This window comes from Geotrypetes seraphini, chromosome 12, assembly GCF_902459505.1.
Source record: "Geotrypetes seraphini chromosome 12, aGeoSer1.1, whole genome shotgun sequence".
Lineage (NCBI taxonomy): Eukaryota > Metazoa > Chordata > Amphibia > Gymnophiona > Dermophiidae > Geotrypetes > Geotrypetes seraphini.
This window is the reverse complement of record NC_047095.1, coordinates 63,885,501-63,898,362: the sequence shown is the minus strand read 5'-3', so window position 1 is coordinate 63,898,362 and position 12,862 is coordinate 63,885,501. Positions and strand designations below refer to the sequence as shown.

Below are 12,862 nucleotides of genomic sequence, written 5' to 3'. Positions count from 1 at the left end.
ACATTTGGAGCATTGAGATAAAGCAGCATATTTCTGCATTTCTATGAGACAAACATAGTTTTGTTTTGTTTTTTTGTTACATAGAAGTTTCTGGACCCCTGTTCATTTGCAGAAATTAGATAGTTCTAAATCTAATAGATGCTGGCCCTGCCCCACCTCCCAGTCCCCCATCAGCTGCACAGAAAACGTTCAGGATTTTTCCCTTTTTTTTGGGGGGGGGAGGTAATTTTATTTTCTGCTTAGGCATCAGAGTAACAATAAAACGCTCAGTGTAGCGGAACTTTTGCGGTCAAGTTATGAATAGTGATGAGCTGTGACAGTCAATTAGATATACCGGTATGTCTCTCTCTCTCTCATTCCATATATTCAGGAAGGGAAAAATCTTGTCTGTATCTTTGTATGCTCCTATTTCCAAAAGCAACTTTCCTGGTCTAGGTTGAATCCCCAATGCAGATCACAGAGATTTATATCTGATGCTTTCAACCTCTTAGCAAAATATACAAAATGAAAAAATGAAAAAGCATGCCTTGGAACATCCCTCCCTTTTAGAACCACAGAACTCTGGAACAACCTCTCATCTCCGCTCAGAAATGTTAGCTCCTTCCAATCCTTCCGTAAACACCTGAAAACTTGGCTCTTTTCAAAAAATCTAATCACCCCCGTTCTCTAGTACCCTGTTTCCCTCCCTATCTTCTTATTCCCTCTCCTATATCCATCTTTGTAGTTCCTTTCCTCTCAACCTCTGTAAACCGTGCCGAGCTCTGCGCTTGCGGAGATGATGCGCTATACAAACCTAAGGTTTAGTTTAGTTTACTAAAAATAGGGGAAAAAGACAGAAAATGTTCATGTCAGACTACTATGGACTCGGGTTAAAAAAAAAAAAAGAAATTTCTGGGTTATGTGAATTCTGGGACGAGGGATCCAGTCCAAAAATACTATTTTTATTGAAATGGGTTGAAGTTTCTGGACCCCTGTTCATTTGCAGAAATTAGATAGTTCTAAATCTAATAGATGCTGGCCCTGTCATCTAGACATAGGGACACTGGATCATCTGCTGTTCTATTGTCCTTTGATGCTCAACTTTTGGAAGTCAACATGGGGACAAATTAATACCATACTGGAGGCATCTATTCCATTGACGTATGAGGTAGTTATATGCGGAATGTTATTGCATATTAAGCCCCCCCTGGACCGCTATAAATGCCGGCTTTTCCTAATTATGACCGGAATAGCCATGCAAATGATTAATCGCAACTGGAAGAATTGGGATCGCCTTAGTTTTCCTTTTTGGTGGGCGAGCTTATGTTTAACTTATAAGTATGAGAAAATGAATGCTGTCTTGCTGGGGCATAATAAGATATTCAAATTGGTTTGGGATCCATTGAAGTCTTTTGTAGATTTGTTATAGTTGTCCTGTATCTTTATTTTCCATTGTATTGCACCCACACATCCAAGGGGGGGGGAAGCGGGAGGGGGGTATCTATTATTCCTGATGGTAATGATGGATGGGGGAGGGAATTTTCATCTTTTGTATAGATACTGATTGATTATAAGTGCTTGGTTGATTATCATTATTTGTATATTAATTGTATTGCACTTTTTGTTGGCATTAAAAACTAAATAAAGTTCAAACTACATCTTCTCTCTTACAGTTTGATTCTTCAATCGGCTTCTCTCATTTGTTTTTTCCCCCTTACAGGGCGCTTTTTGGGGTCTAATAGTGGGGCTTGTGGTAGGCTTCATCCGCATGGTCATGGATTTCGTTTATCGGGCGCCTTATTGCGGCGAGGAGGATACCAGACCATCTGTGTTGAAGGATGTCCATTACCTCTACTTTGCTCTGATTCTGTTTGGACTGACAGCGCTTGTCTGCATTGTGGTCAGCCTCTGTACCCCATCAATCCCTGACGAAAACGTAAGCAACCATTCTATAGCCACTGTTTCAATCTTTTTATGCCCAAATTTTGAAAGCAAAACTGTATTCTCATCTATCTTCTGGTTCATTTTCTATATTTATTATTACAGTACTCCCCTGATATTCGCGGGGGTTCCGTTCCAGGAACCCCCACAAATGTTGAAAAACCGCAAATACGTTTTTTTAGCGGGGGGAGACAGGAGAGGGCAGCCGGAGCATCAGTGAGTGAAGGAAATTACTCGCGGTATGCTCCGACCGCCTCTTCCTGCACTAAAGTCGGGCCTCACCAATCAGGAGCTGCTTTGACACGCAGGTGGCCAAACTCCCTTTTACCAAGTTTGGCAGGCACAGCAACACTGCTGAACTACTAATGCCAACCAAGTCACAAGAAAAAGGGGTATATACTTATTTTTGTTGGAAAGGAAAATGCAATAAACAACTCCTATGATACTACCCTTCTCTTCTAAGAATTCTGAATTTCTAAATCACCCCAAAATATCAATGGTAATCATGTGTATTAAGTTGTTTAAATATATGCTCAGAGACCCGGAGACCCTATGAGATATTTATCTCAAAATGAACTCCCACTGACCAATCGTTGCATATTTTTCTATGAAGAAACTGTGGAAATTGTGCACTTTTCGGCTTGAGACGCCCACCCTACTCTTGCTTTAGTAATGGCTCTATCTCGGACAAATGATCTCTTCTTCTCTCCTTTCCTCCCTCTCCAGGTTACCCTGAAATCCTGTATGGGACTACCATGTACAATTTACCTGATTCATTGTTGTAATTTCTGATTGCTTTTCTGCTTTGTACTATTGGATGGTCCTGTTCAGGCCCTCTCATATCTATGTTATTGTTCCCTTTTCTTCGATAAAATTCTAATAAAAATATTTGAACTTGAAAACAGACTAGTCATGACAACAAATAGGTTACAGTAGACAATAACAGAGCTTATTCTAGAGACCAGACTGGTCATAGCGAAGAATATTAGGATAAGTATACTGAGGAGGCAGTTTTTAATGTCCCGATTGGCGGAAGGTCATTAGTGAGTCTAGCGACCTGATCAGTGTGGGTGACAGTCAATTCCATAGCTGAGGTAGGAAATGGATCTCCCTGCGGGAATGCTGGGTCTTTGTTCTGCTTTGGAGCGGAGGGGGCGGTTAGGGGTGTATAGGCGTAGCTTGGATTCTATGTAGGCTGGGATTTTTTGGTAGAATCTCTTGTGTGTCATGACCAGGGCTTATATTATATATATTATTATATTTGAACCACACAATACACCTGATTGCCGTTGACATTTTTGGGTGCTTTGGAAATTCAGAATTCATAGACGAGAAGGGTAGTATCATAGGAGTTGTGAACTACTACTAACAAGCATGCGTTTTTAGCTGTGGGTGACTCAAGGATTCCACCATCAACTGCAGAGCTTGATACAAAGGAAATCTAGCCACCCCTTAGAGGAGATCCCCATCTGCTCTGTTTTCTGCTCCTGCTCCAGTCAGTGGTGTACCGAGGGTGAGTGGTGCCTGGACTGGTGGCACCCCTCCCCCACCCTCTTCTCTGGCCCTGCCGTCACCCCCGTCTGCTCCTTCCCCGTGCCTCTTTAACCTTCCTGGCGCGAGCAGCAGACCCAGTCTGCCGCTCACACCAGCGTTGGCTCTTCCTCCGACGCCACTTCCTAGGCGCGGCTCCAGGAACTGACATCGGAGAAAGATCCCACGCAGGCGCAAGCAGCAGGCTAGGGTTGCCGCTCCCGCCGGAAACATTAAAGAGATACGGGGAACGGGAAGGGGCGTGCGTTTGCGGTAGTGGGGAGGGGGGGCGGAGAGGAGGGGGTGCCAGGTCCCCCACCAAGATGGCGCCCAGGGTGGACTGCCCCCACCCCGTCCACACTACGCCACTTGCAATATCATACATACTGCTACCTATGGTTTTAGACACGTCACATTTATTTATTATATTTGTATTTTATTTATTGTAGTACCTCGGAATCCGAACTTAATCCGTGCCAGAACCCCATCTGAGTTCCAAAACGTTTGAGTTCAAAGACAATTTTTCCCATTGAAAATAATAGAAACTGGATTAATCTGTTCCTTGGTCCCACAAACTCAGCAAGATCGGGCACCCCAAACGGCATAGACAGCAAGATCGGGCTCACCAGGCAGAGACAGGAAGATCGGCAACAGCAATTGCAAGCATTGCTCAGCCCAAAGCTTCCCTCCCAAGTGGAACCAGGAAGCTGCGTCAGAGGGGAAGCTTTTGGGCTGAGCAACACTTGCAGTTCCTGTACGTTTGGATTCCAAAGCAGCGTTCAGATTCTGGGGCAAAATTTAATTTTAAGTTTGGATTCCAAGGTCGAGTTCTGGGGCATTCGGATTTGTTTACTGCCTTTTTGAAGAAATTCATATATGGTGGTGCCATGGTGTTTTTTGACGATGGTGAGGTGGAGAGGAGAGTATATATAGCTGTGCTTTTTACTTCCTCTGTGAATGTAAGTTGATCTTTATAGTGTCAGATTGGCGTATTACAAGGACATATGAAAGTATCTCTCAAGATCCTTTCTTTTCTGAACAATACTACGAGGTACTTCCATCACAAATGCAAACCACAAAGAATGACTGCAATGTCTAATTTAACAGCATATCCAAAAATGGTAAAAGAATACCTGTTCCCAAATCTTATTTCTTTTTTTCTCCAGCTCGTTCGTTTGACGTGGTGGAGTCGGCACAGCACGGCTGAAAGAGCTGATCTAGTTGACCCTTGGGACCAGTCAAAAGAAGAGGAAAGTCCACGCCAAGAGCCTGGTTCAGATCTCCAGACAAGTATGTCAGCACTGTCGCTTTAAAAATACGGCATGCGATGGGTCATAGTAACATAGTAGATGACGGCAGATAAAGACCCAAATGATCCATCCAGTCTGCCCAACCTGATTTAATTTAATTTTTTTTTTTAATTTTTTCTTCTTAGCTATTTCTGGGCAAGAATCCAAAGCTTTACCCGGTACTGTGCTTGGGTTCCAACTGCCGAAATACCTGTCAAAACTCACTCCCCAGCCTATCTACACCCTCCCAGCCATTGAAGCCCTCCCCAGCCCATCCTCCACCAAACAGCCATATACAGACACAAACCGTGCAAGTCTGCCCAGTACTGGCCTTAGTTCAATATTTAATCTTATTTTCTGATTCTAAATCCTTTGTGTTCATCCCACGCTTCTTTGAATACAGTCACAGTTTTACTCTCCACCACCTCTCTCGGGAGCACCTTCCAGGCATCCACCACCCTCTCCGTAAAGTAGAATTTCCTAACATTACCCCTGAATCTACCACCCCTCAACCTCAAATTATGTCCTCTGGTTTTACCATTTTCCTTTCTCTGGAAAAGATTTTGTTCTACGTTAATACCCTTTAAGTATTTGAACGTCTGAATCGTATCTCCCCTGTCTCTCCTTTCCTCTAGGGTATACATATTCAGGGCTTCCAGTCTCCTCCTTCAGGTGTACTTGGAAAATGTGTCTGCTGGGAAATTTTAGAGCGGTTTGAACCATTGATTTCCCTTTCCTTATCCTCTGCTTCACAAAATCAGGATTAACCCGAATCAGTCCTGATTTGATGTTCCATTCAAAGTTTACGTTGATTTAAAATGCTTGAAAAGTCACATTTAGGATCAATCTAACAGTTATTTATTTATTTTAAAATTGTTTTTCCTCACCTAATTCTAGGCGGCTCATATAATAAAGATAGATAGATAGATTGTTTGTGAGATTATATCTATCTATCTAACATATTACACTGTCAGCAGAAGCTGATAAACAACCATGCTGAAACAGGTGAATTTTCAGCACTTTTCTAAACTACAGTAAGGAGTTGCTGGATCGAAGATGGCCTGGTAGTGTGTTCCATAATTTTAAGCCGGCCATAGATAAAGCACCAGCCACTGTTTCAGCCCAGCAAAAAGTAGTACAGCAAAAGATTAGAGAAACTGAGCCTCTTCTCCCTCAAACAGAGGAGATTGAGAGGGGACATGATTGAAACATTCAAGATACTGAAGGGGATAGACTTAGTAGATAAGGACAAGTTGTTCACCCTCTCCAAGGTAGGGAGAACGAGAGGGCACTCTCTAAAGTTGAAAGGGGATAGATTCCATACAAACGTAAGGAAGTTCTTCTTCACCCAGAAAGTGGTGGAAAACTGGAACGCTCTTTCGGAGGCTGTCATAGGGGAAAACACCCTCCAAGGATTCAAGACAAAGTTAGACAAGTTCCTGGTGAACAAGGATGTATGTGGTAGGGCTAGTCTCAGTTAGGGTGCTGGTCTTTGACTAGAGGGCCGCCATATGAGCGGACTGCTGGGCATGATGGACCACTGATCTGACCCATCAGAGACAATTCTTATGTTATTATGGCACAACAAGCCTTCTTTCAGAAGCCAAGTGCAAAGACTGGACAAGGGTGTACAACTATATTGCCTTTTTGTAGATATTGGGAGCCTCCCTGACTCAAAATCTGATAAATCAAATCCAGTACTGCACTTCAAATGTGGTATGATGCTTCACAGGTAACCAATGTAATTTTTGCAATAAAGAGTGACTTTCGTGCATATATCGTAGCAGCAAATTCCAATCCAGCTGCAGAATTTTGTATGCTTTGCAGTGTCTTACACAGTGTCGCTGGCAGCCCCAGATGTAATGAATTCCAAAAGTCCAGTCTGGACAAAACTAGCAACTGTCTCACAACACTAAATTCATAGCCCTCTAACTTTAGCTTCACTTTCAGCAACGTAATGAAAACATGCCTTTAGTACATGCCCAATTTGTTCCTTAAAGGAGGGTTCATTGAATATATATATATAAATTTTTGCATCTGAACAAGATTAACAAATCGAAACTATACAGATATTGAAAGTGAGTTATGTATTTATTGGAAATGCATAACTCATTAATCTGTATATTTATATTTAAAAAAATTAAAAGATATATGTATGCAGTGTTTGGTGCAGTGGTTAAAGCTACAGCCTCAGCACCCTGAGGTTGTGGGTTCAAGCCCACGCTGCTCCCGGTGACCCTGGGCAAGTCACTTAATCCCCACCCCCCTCCATGCCCCAGGTACATTAAATTGATTGTGAACCCACCGGGACAGATAGGGAAAAATGCTTGAGTACCTATATAAATTCATGTATAGTGCTCCCCCGCGAATTTGCGGTCACAGTTCGCTGTCCCGGTCATTCATGGTATTTTCCGACTGCAAAGGGGAGGCAGGAGAGGACAAACGGAGTGCCGGCGAGTGAAGGAAATCACTCGCTGTATGCTCTGACCGCCTCTTCCTGTACTAAAGTCGGGCCTTACCAATCAGGAGCTGCGTGCCTTTGCCCTCTGTATCTGACCAGTTCCCTTACATTAATTGTCAGAGCTGAGATAACCAACAAGGATCATTTTACTTTTTTAAAAATGTTGTGCCAAATAAAGGGAAGCAGTCCAGGAAAGCAGCCATCATATATCTGCAAGTTAATGGGATTAGAATATGAACTGAAAGGTTATAGAGGAAACTAGAGAAAAAGCAGGAGATAAGAACATAAGAATAGCCTTCCTGGATCAGGCCGATGGTCAATAAAGCCCAGTAGCCCATTCTAATGGTGGCCAATCCAGGTCACTAGTACCTGGCCAAAACCCAAGGAGTAGCAATATTCCATGCTACCGATAAAGGGCAAGCAGTGGCTACCCCCATGTCTTCCTCAATAACAGACTATGGACTTTTCCTCCAGGAACTTGTCCAAACCTTTCTTAAAACCAGCTACGCTATCCGCTCTTACCACATCCAATGGCAACGCGTTCCAGAGCTTAACTATTCTCTGAGTGAAAAAAAGAATTCCTCCTATTAGTTTTAAAAGTATTTCCCTGTAACTTCATCGAGTGTCCCCTAGTCTTTGTCATTTTTGATGGAGTAAAAAATCGATCCACTTGTACCCGTTCTACTCCACTCAGGATTTTGTAGGCTTCAATCATATCTCCCTTCAGCCTTCTCTTTTCCAAGCTGAAGAGCCCTAACTGTTTGCTCATATGAATACAAATGACTGAAAATATCTACTTTGTTTGACCTACTTTTGGCATTAGTGATATATATATATATTTCTCTGTCTTTGTTTTCCTCCAGTTCCTGAGTTTCCTTGGTGGAAGAACTTGTACTACTGGTTTTGTGGAATATCCAGGACCCCTGCACCAAAATTAACCAAGGAAGAAAGAGAGATTTTGGAAATAAAGCTTACCAGCATTGAAGAAAAACCAAAATGGAGGAGAATTTGTAATATCAATGCTATTATCCTTCTCGCCATTAATATTTTTCTCTGGGGATACTTTGGATGAAGATGGTGCTCGTACTAGATTTTATGAAGCTAATAAACTGATCTGATAGAAATAACCTAATCCACATTCAAGTTTCAAGTTTATTAATATATTTGATGAATCGCTTATTAAAATTACTAAGCGATGTACAAAATCAAAATAGAGAATAATAAAGAGAAACTAACATTTTAACAGTATACTTTCATAAAATACAAACATGAGTCGGGAAGGAAAGTATAAAAGTTACAATTTTCAATTTTTGGTAGAAAAAAAGGAAAAAGCAAGAGGGTGAGGGGTAGTTAAATCATAGCACTATTTGAAACCTCACTAAAAAATTTTAAAAAATTTAGATATTAAAAGCATCTTTAAACAGATAGGATTTTAAAGATTTTTTGAATATTGTGACATCTTTTTCGTTTCTAATATATTGTGGCAGAGCTTTCCACCATTGAGGTCCCGTCACAGAGAACATGTCAGATCTTCTTGTTCCTATTATTTTCAGAGAAGGAACTGAGAGGAGATTTTGGCCAGATGAACGAAGTGGGCGTTGAGTACTGTGTGGTATTAATAGTCTAGATATAAATTGAGGTTCATTGAATGCTAGAGTTTCAAAGATAAGGATCATTATTTTAAAAGTGATCCTATGACCGATTGGAAGCCAATGGGCGTCTATCAGCAATGGTGAGACATGGTTATATTTCCTAGCATTGTATATTAATTTAATTGCCGTGTTTTGTATTAACTGAAGTCTCTTTTTTTCTTTCTGAGTAATGTTAAGAAGAAGTGCATTGCAGTAGTCAAGTTTTGCTATAATTAAAGAGTGAATTAATATCTTGATCGAATTTGAACTCAGAAATTTGGCGATTGATCGGATCAGGCGTAATTTAAAAAAACAATTTTTGACAGTAAGGGAAATGTGTTCGTGATAAAGCAATTTATCATCAATTATTACTCCAAGGATTTTCACAGAGGAGACTAGGTTAAGTGGAGTATTGTTGAGAATGAATGAGTTTGTCAGGGTTATATCTTTTTTTCCAGGTAAATAACATTGATTTAGTCTTATTTATGTTTAGTGCCAATTTGTTTGCATTGAGCCAGTTTTGTATTGTTTCCAGTTTATGATTGATGGATGTAATATCATTATTATTTTCTGGGTCCAAGGGGTGAATGAGTTGAATGTCATCGGCATAAGAGGAAGGAGTGAAGCCTATGGACTGGCAGATGCTTAATAATGGAGAGAGAAAGATATTGAACAGGAGAGGGGACAAAATAGATCCTTGAGGGATTCCGAAAGAAGAGGAGTAAGCTGTGGACAGTTCATTATTAAACCTAACAAAAGAGGTGCGATTAGCGAGATAAGAGGTGAACCAAGAAAGAACTTTCGCGTTTATGCCTATTGATTCTAACCTATGTAGAAGTAGGTCGTGGTCTATAGTATCGAAAGCAGCAGAAATGTCTAATGAAAAAAGGATAACAGATTTGTGATGGTCTAAAAAATATTGTATATTCGATGTTAGTCCTATTAAAGAGTATTCCGTATTGTGAAATTTTCGAAAGCCTGTTTGGTTAGGATGTAATGCGTTAGTATTTTCTATAAAGTCGGAGAGTTGGTTAAATATCAATTTTTCTGTTAATTTTGCTAAAAATGGTAAGTTAGCTATCGGACGGTAATTTGAGAGTTCGTTTATACTAATTTTATGGTTTTTAAGAATAGGAGTAATGGTTGCAGTTTTCCATAGGGATGGGACGGTAGCGGTGAGTAGACTCTTCTGAATAAGTGAATGAATAAAAGGTCCAAAGTGAGAATAGTGTTTTTTTAGGTAAAAAGGTGGAATGATATCAGAGCAAGAACTTTTTAGGTTAACTTGTTGAAAAAGAGATTCTATATCAATAATTGAAGGAATTTTAAAATTGGAACATCTTGCTATTGGTATGAATTTTGTTTGATTAATGCTTGTTGGGTTATTTGTTGTATTTGAGGTAAAAGAATTACAAATTTTGTTGATCTTTTGAGTAAATGCATCAGCTAAGTCTTGTGCTTTTAATGTGGATTTTTGAATAGTATTATTTATTTTGTTTTTTGGGTCTATTGATTTTAAAATATTGTACAATGTAGAGGAATTTTTAGCTTTATCAATTTTATTAGAATAGTATGTTTTTTTTGCCTGATTGATTTTTATTTTGTATAACGAAACATTATCCCTATATGTTTGAAGATTAGATTGGGTTTTATTATGTCGCCATTTTCGTTCTAGAGAGCGCAATTGTTGTTTAATCAGGCGAAGTTCTACCATGAACCAGGGATTTGATAATTTGCGGACAGATATGGTTTTAGTTATTATTGGTGTTTTATTGTCTAAAAGAGATAACAAGGATGAATTCCAAGCAGATAGTTGGTCTTCAATGGGATTGGAGAAGGGTGTTAAAATAGATAGATCAAGAAAGGAAGTTATGTCTGTATTATCTAATTTGGAATATTCTCGGACAGAAATAGTTTTAGTTTTGGATGCTGATTGTGGTAATCTTAGTTTGAATAGATCAAGAGAGAAAGATTTGAAATAGTGATCTGACCAGGGGACGGGTACAACAGACAGATCAGAAAGAGTAAGGTGGTGAGATAGTGGAGCAAAAATCATATCTAAAGTGTGGTTTGCAGTATGGGTTGGTTCTGCTATTTTTGGATGTATGTTAAGAGGTTTTAGAGTGTTTAGTAAGTCTTTGGTATATGAGTTGGAAAGGTCATCAAAATGAATATTGAAATCGCCCAAGATGAGGGGGATGGTTGTTGAAGAACAAAAATCAAATAGGATATCCTGAAGGAGCGAGAGTTTGTTTTGTCCTAGGGGGGGGGGACGTAGAGTAGTAAAAAGTTGAGTTTATTGTTTAAGTTACATTTAAGATGAAGATATTCAATTTATAGCGTCCTTTGAGGAGTAATCAGAAAGGTTTAAAAGATTGTTTTGGTAAATGACTGCTAAAACTCCGCCTTTGCGGTTATGACTATGGTTAAAAAGGTAATCATAATTGGGGGGACAGCAGTAAGATAGATATGCTTCATCACCTTCAGCGAGCCAGGTTTCTGTGATAAAGAGAATGTGTAGGTTATTATGGACAATATCATCTTTTAGAAGGTGATATTTGTTTTTGATTGATCTGGCATTGACGAGTCCAAGTCTCAAGCTATTAGTAGTTTTTTCCATAGTATTGTGAAGGGAAGTAGACGTTGGGATTTTTAATAAGGAGGAATAACGAGGGACAATTGTTTTGTGATTTAAGGGGCGATGGCCCCAAAAAGTTGGGATAGTGTTGGTAGGCATATTGATTGACATATTGATTTGTGATAAGTGGTTCAGGCCGAAAATTTGGGTTCCTATGAGGTATAGACAAAGCAGAAGCTTGGCTTTATTTTTAAAAGTGTAGGTGGTAGTAGAACATGGCAAAATTTGGACAATTGGGGATAAATTCTACAAGAAGTGCCTAAATAAACAGGTATCTAATTTACCCCCTCCCGCCTTTACAAAACCGTAGTGCGGTTTTTAGCGCTGGCCCTGGCAGTAACATCTCTGACGCTCATAGAATTCCTATGAGCATCGGAGCTGTTACCGCCTTGGCCGACACTAAAAACCTCACTACGGTTTTGTAAAGGGGAGGTAATTAGTAAATTGGCTTCAATTATGAGCCTTTCTTAGACATGATTCTACAAAAGATAGATACCTATCGCATGGCGCCCAATGGCACTTATCTTCAAAGTAGACATGTTTAGGGATAGAGAAGGACTTAGGCGCAGCTAGTTGTGATTCTCTAAAGGATTTAGGCACCTATAATCTAGGCCTTTAAAATCCTGGCCTACATTGCAGGCGCCGAAGTTTTAAGTTAGGCATGATTTTGTAATAGGCCCCTAAGTGTGATTGGCAACAGATAGGTGCATATGGAGCCTATCTTTTTAGATGCCATTTATTGAATTTCCTTCTCAGGCTCCAACATGACTACGATCAAAAGAAAAATATATCTAATGAACCTCCAAGCCTAGGGTAGGTCAAAAGGCGCTAGTAGATCAAGCCAGGTTTAACTTGGCCTAATGTACCAGAACCTAACTGGGATGCCTAGCAACGCCTACATCAACCATGCCTACTTTTCAGATAGATGTCAACAGGCATCATCCTAAGAGTCTCCTATTCAAAGACTAACTTTAGATCAAGAAGATCTTTACTCAGTCGCATCGAGAAGAAAGACTACTGATTTCAAGTGTCCACTGTCAATTACCAGAACTAATCTTGGTTTATTGACCTTTCATGTGAACTATCATTGATCTGAGTCTATCCCTTTTATTCAAACATTTTTCATTTTTATTTTATTTTATTGCTGTTTAAACCACTATTTTATTACTATTGTTTCTTAGCTCGGGTGTTGTACGTCGCCCGGCTGGCTTTTGACAGAAGATCTCCATTTCGCTCTCATTCAATGCTAAGAGCTTCTTCAGAACTGAGCATTGTATTATACCAATTTTTTCTAAAGACAAAGGAACAAAATATTCTTTAAGATACTACTATGTTATAATCCTTATTTTATATTTTACATCAAAATTTTAATAAAACTTATTGAACAAAAAAA

General features: G+C 39.8%; 1 protein-coding gene across 2 annotated transcripts in view; it reads left to right on the top strand.

The window, feature by feature from the left end:
- SLC5A9 (solute carrier family 5 member 9) overlaps positions 1-12,541 on the top strand; it is a 64,486-nt gene extending 51,945 nt beyond the window's left edge. Inside the window, exons 11-13 of one of the 2 annotated variants that reach the window (XM_033917024.1) lie at positions 1,700-1,915; positions 4,617-4,740; positions 8,064-12,541. In XM_033917024.1, coding sequence (XP_033772915.1) covers positions 1,700-1,915; positions 4,617-4,740; positions 8,064-8,272 — 549 coding nt within the window. In that variant the 3' untranslated portion in view covers positions 8,273-12,541. The remainder of the gene's footprint in view (positions 1-1,699; positions 1,916-4,616; positions 4,741-8,063) is intronic. The other variant, XM_033917023.1, reaches the window with a different exon arrangement.
- The last annotated feature ends 321 nt before the right edge of the window (positions 12,542-12,862 follow it).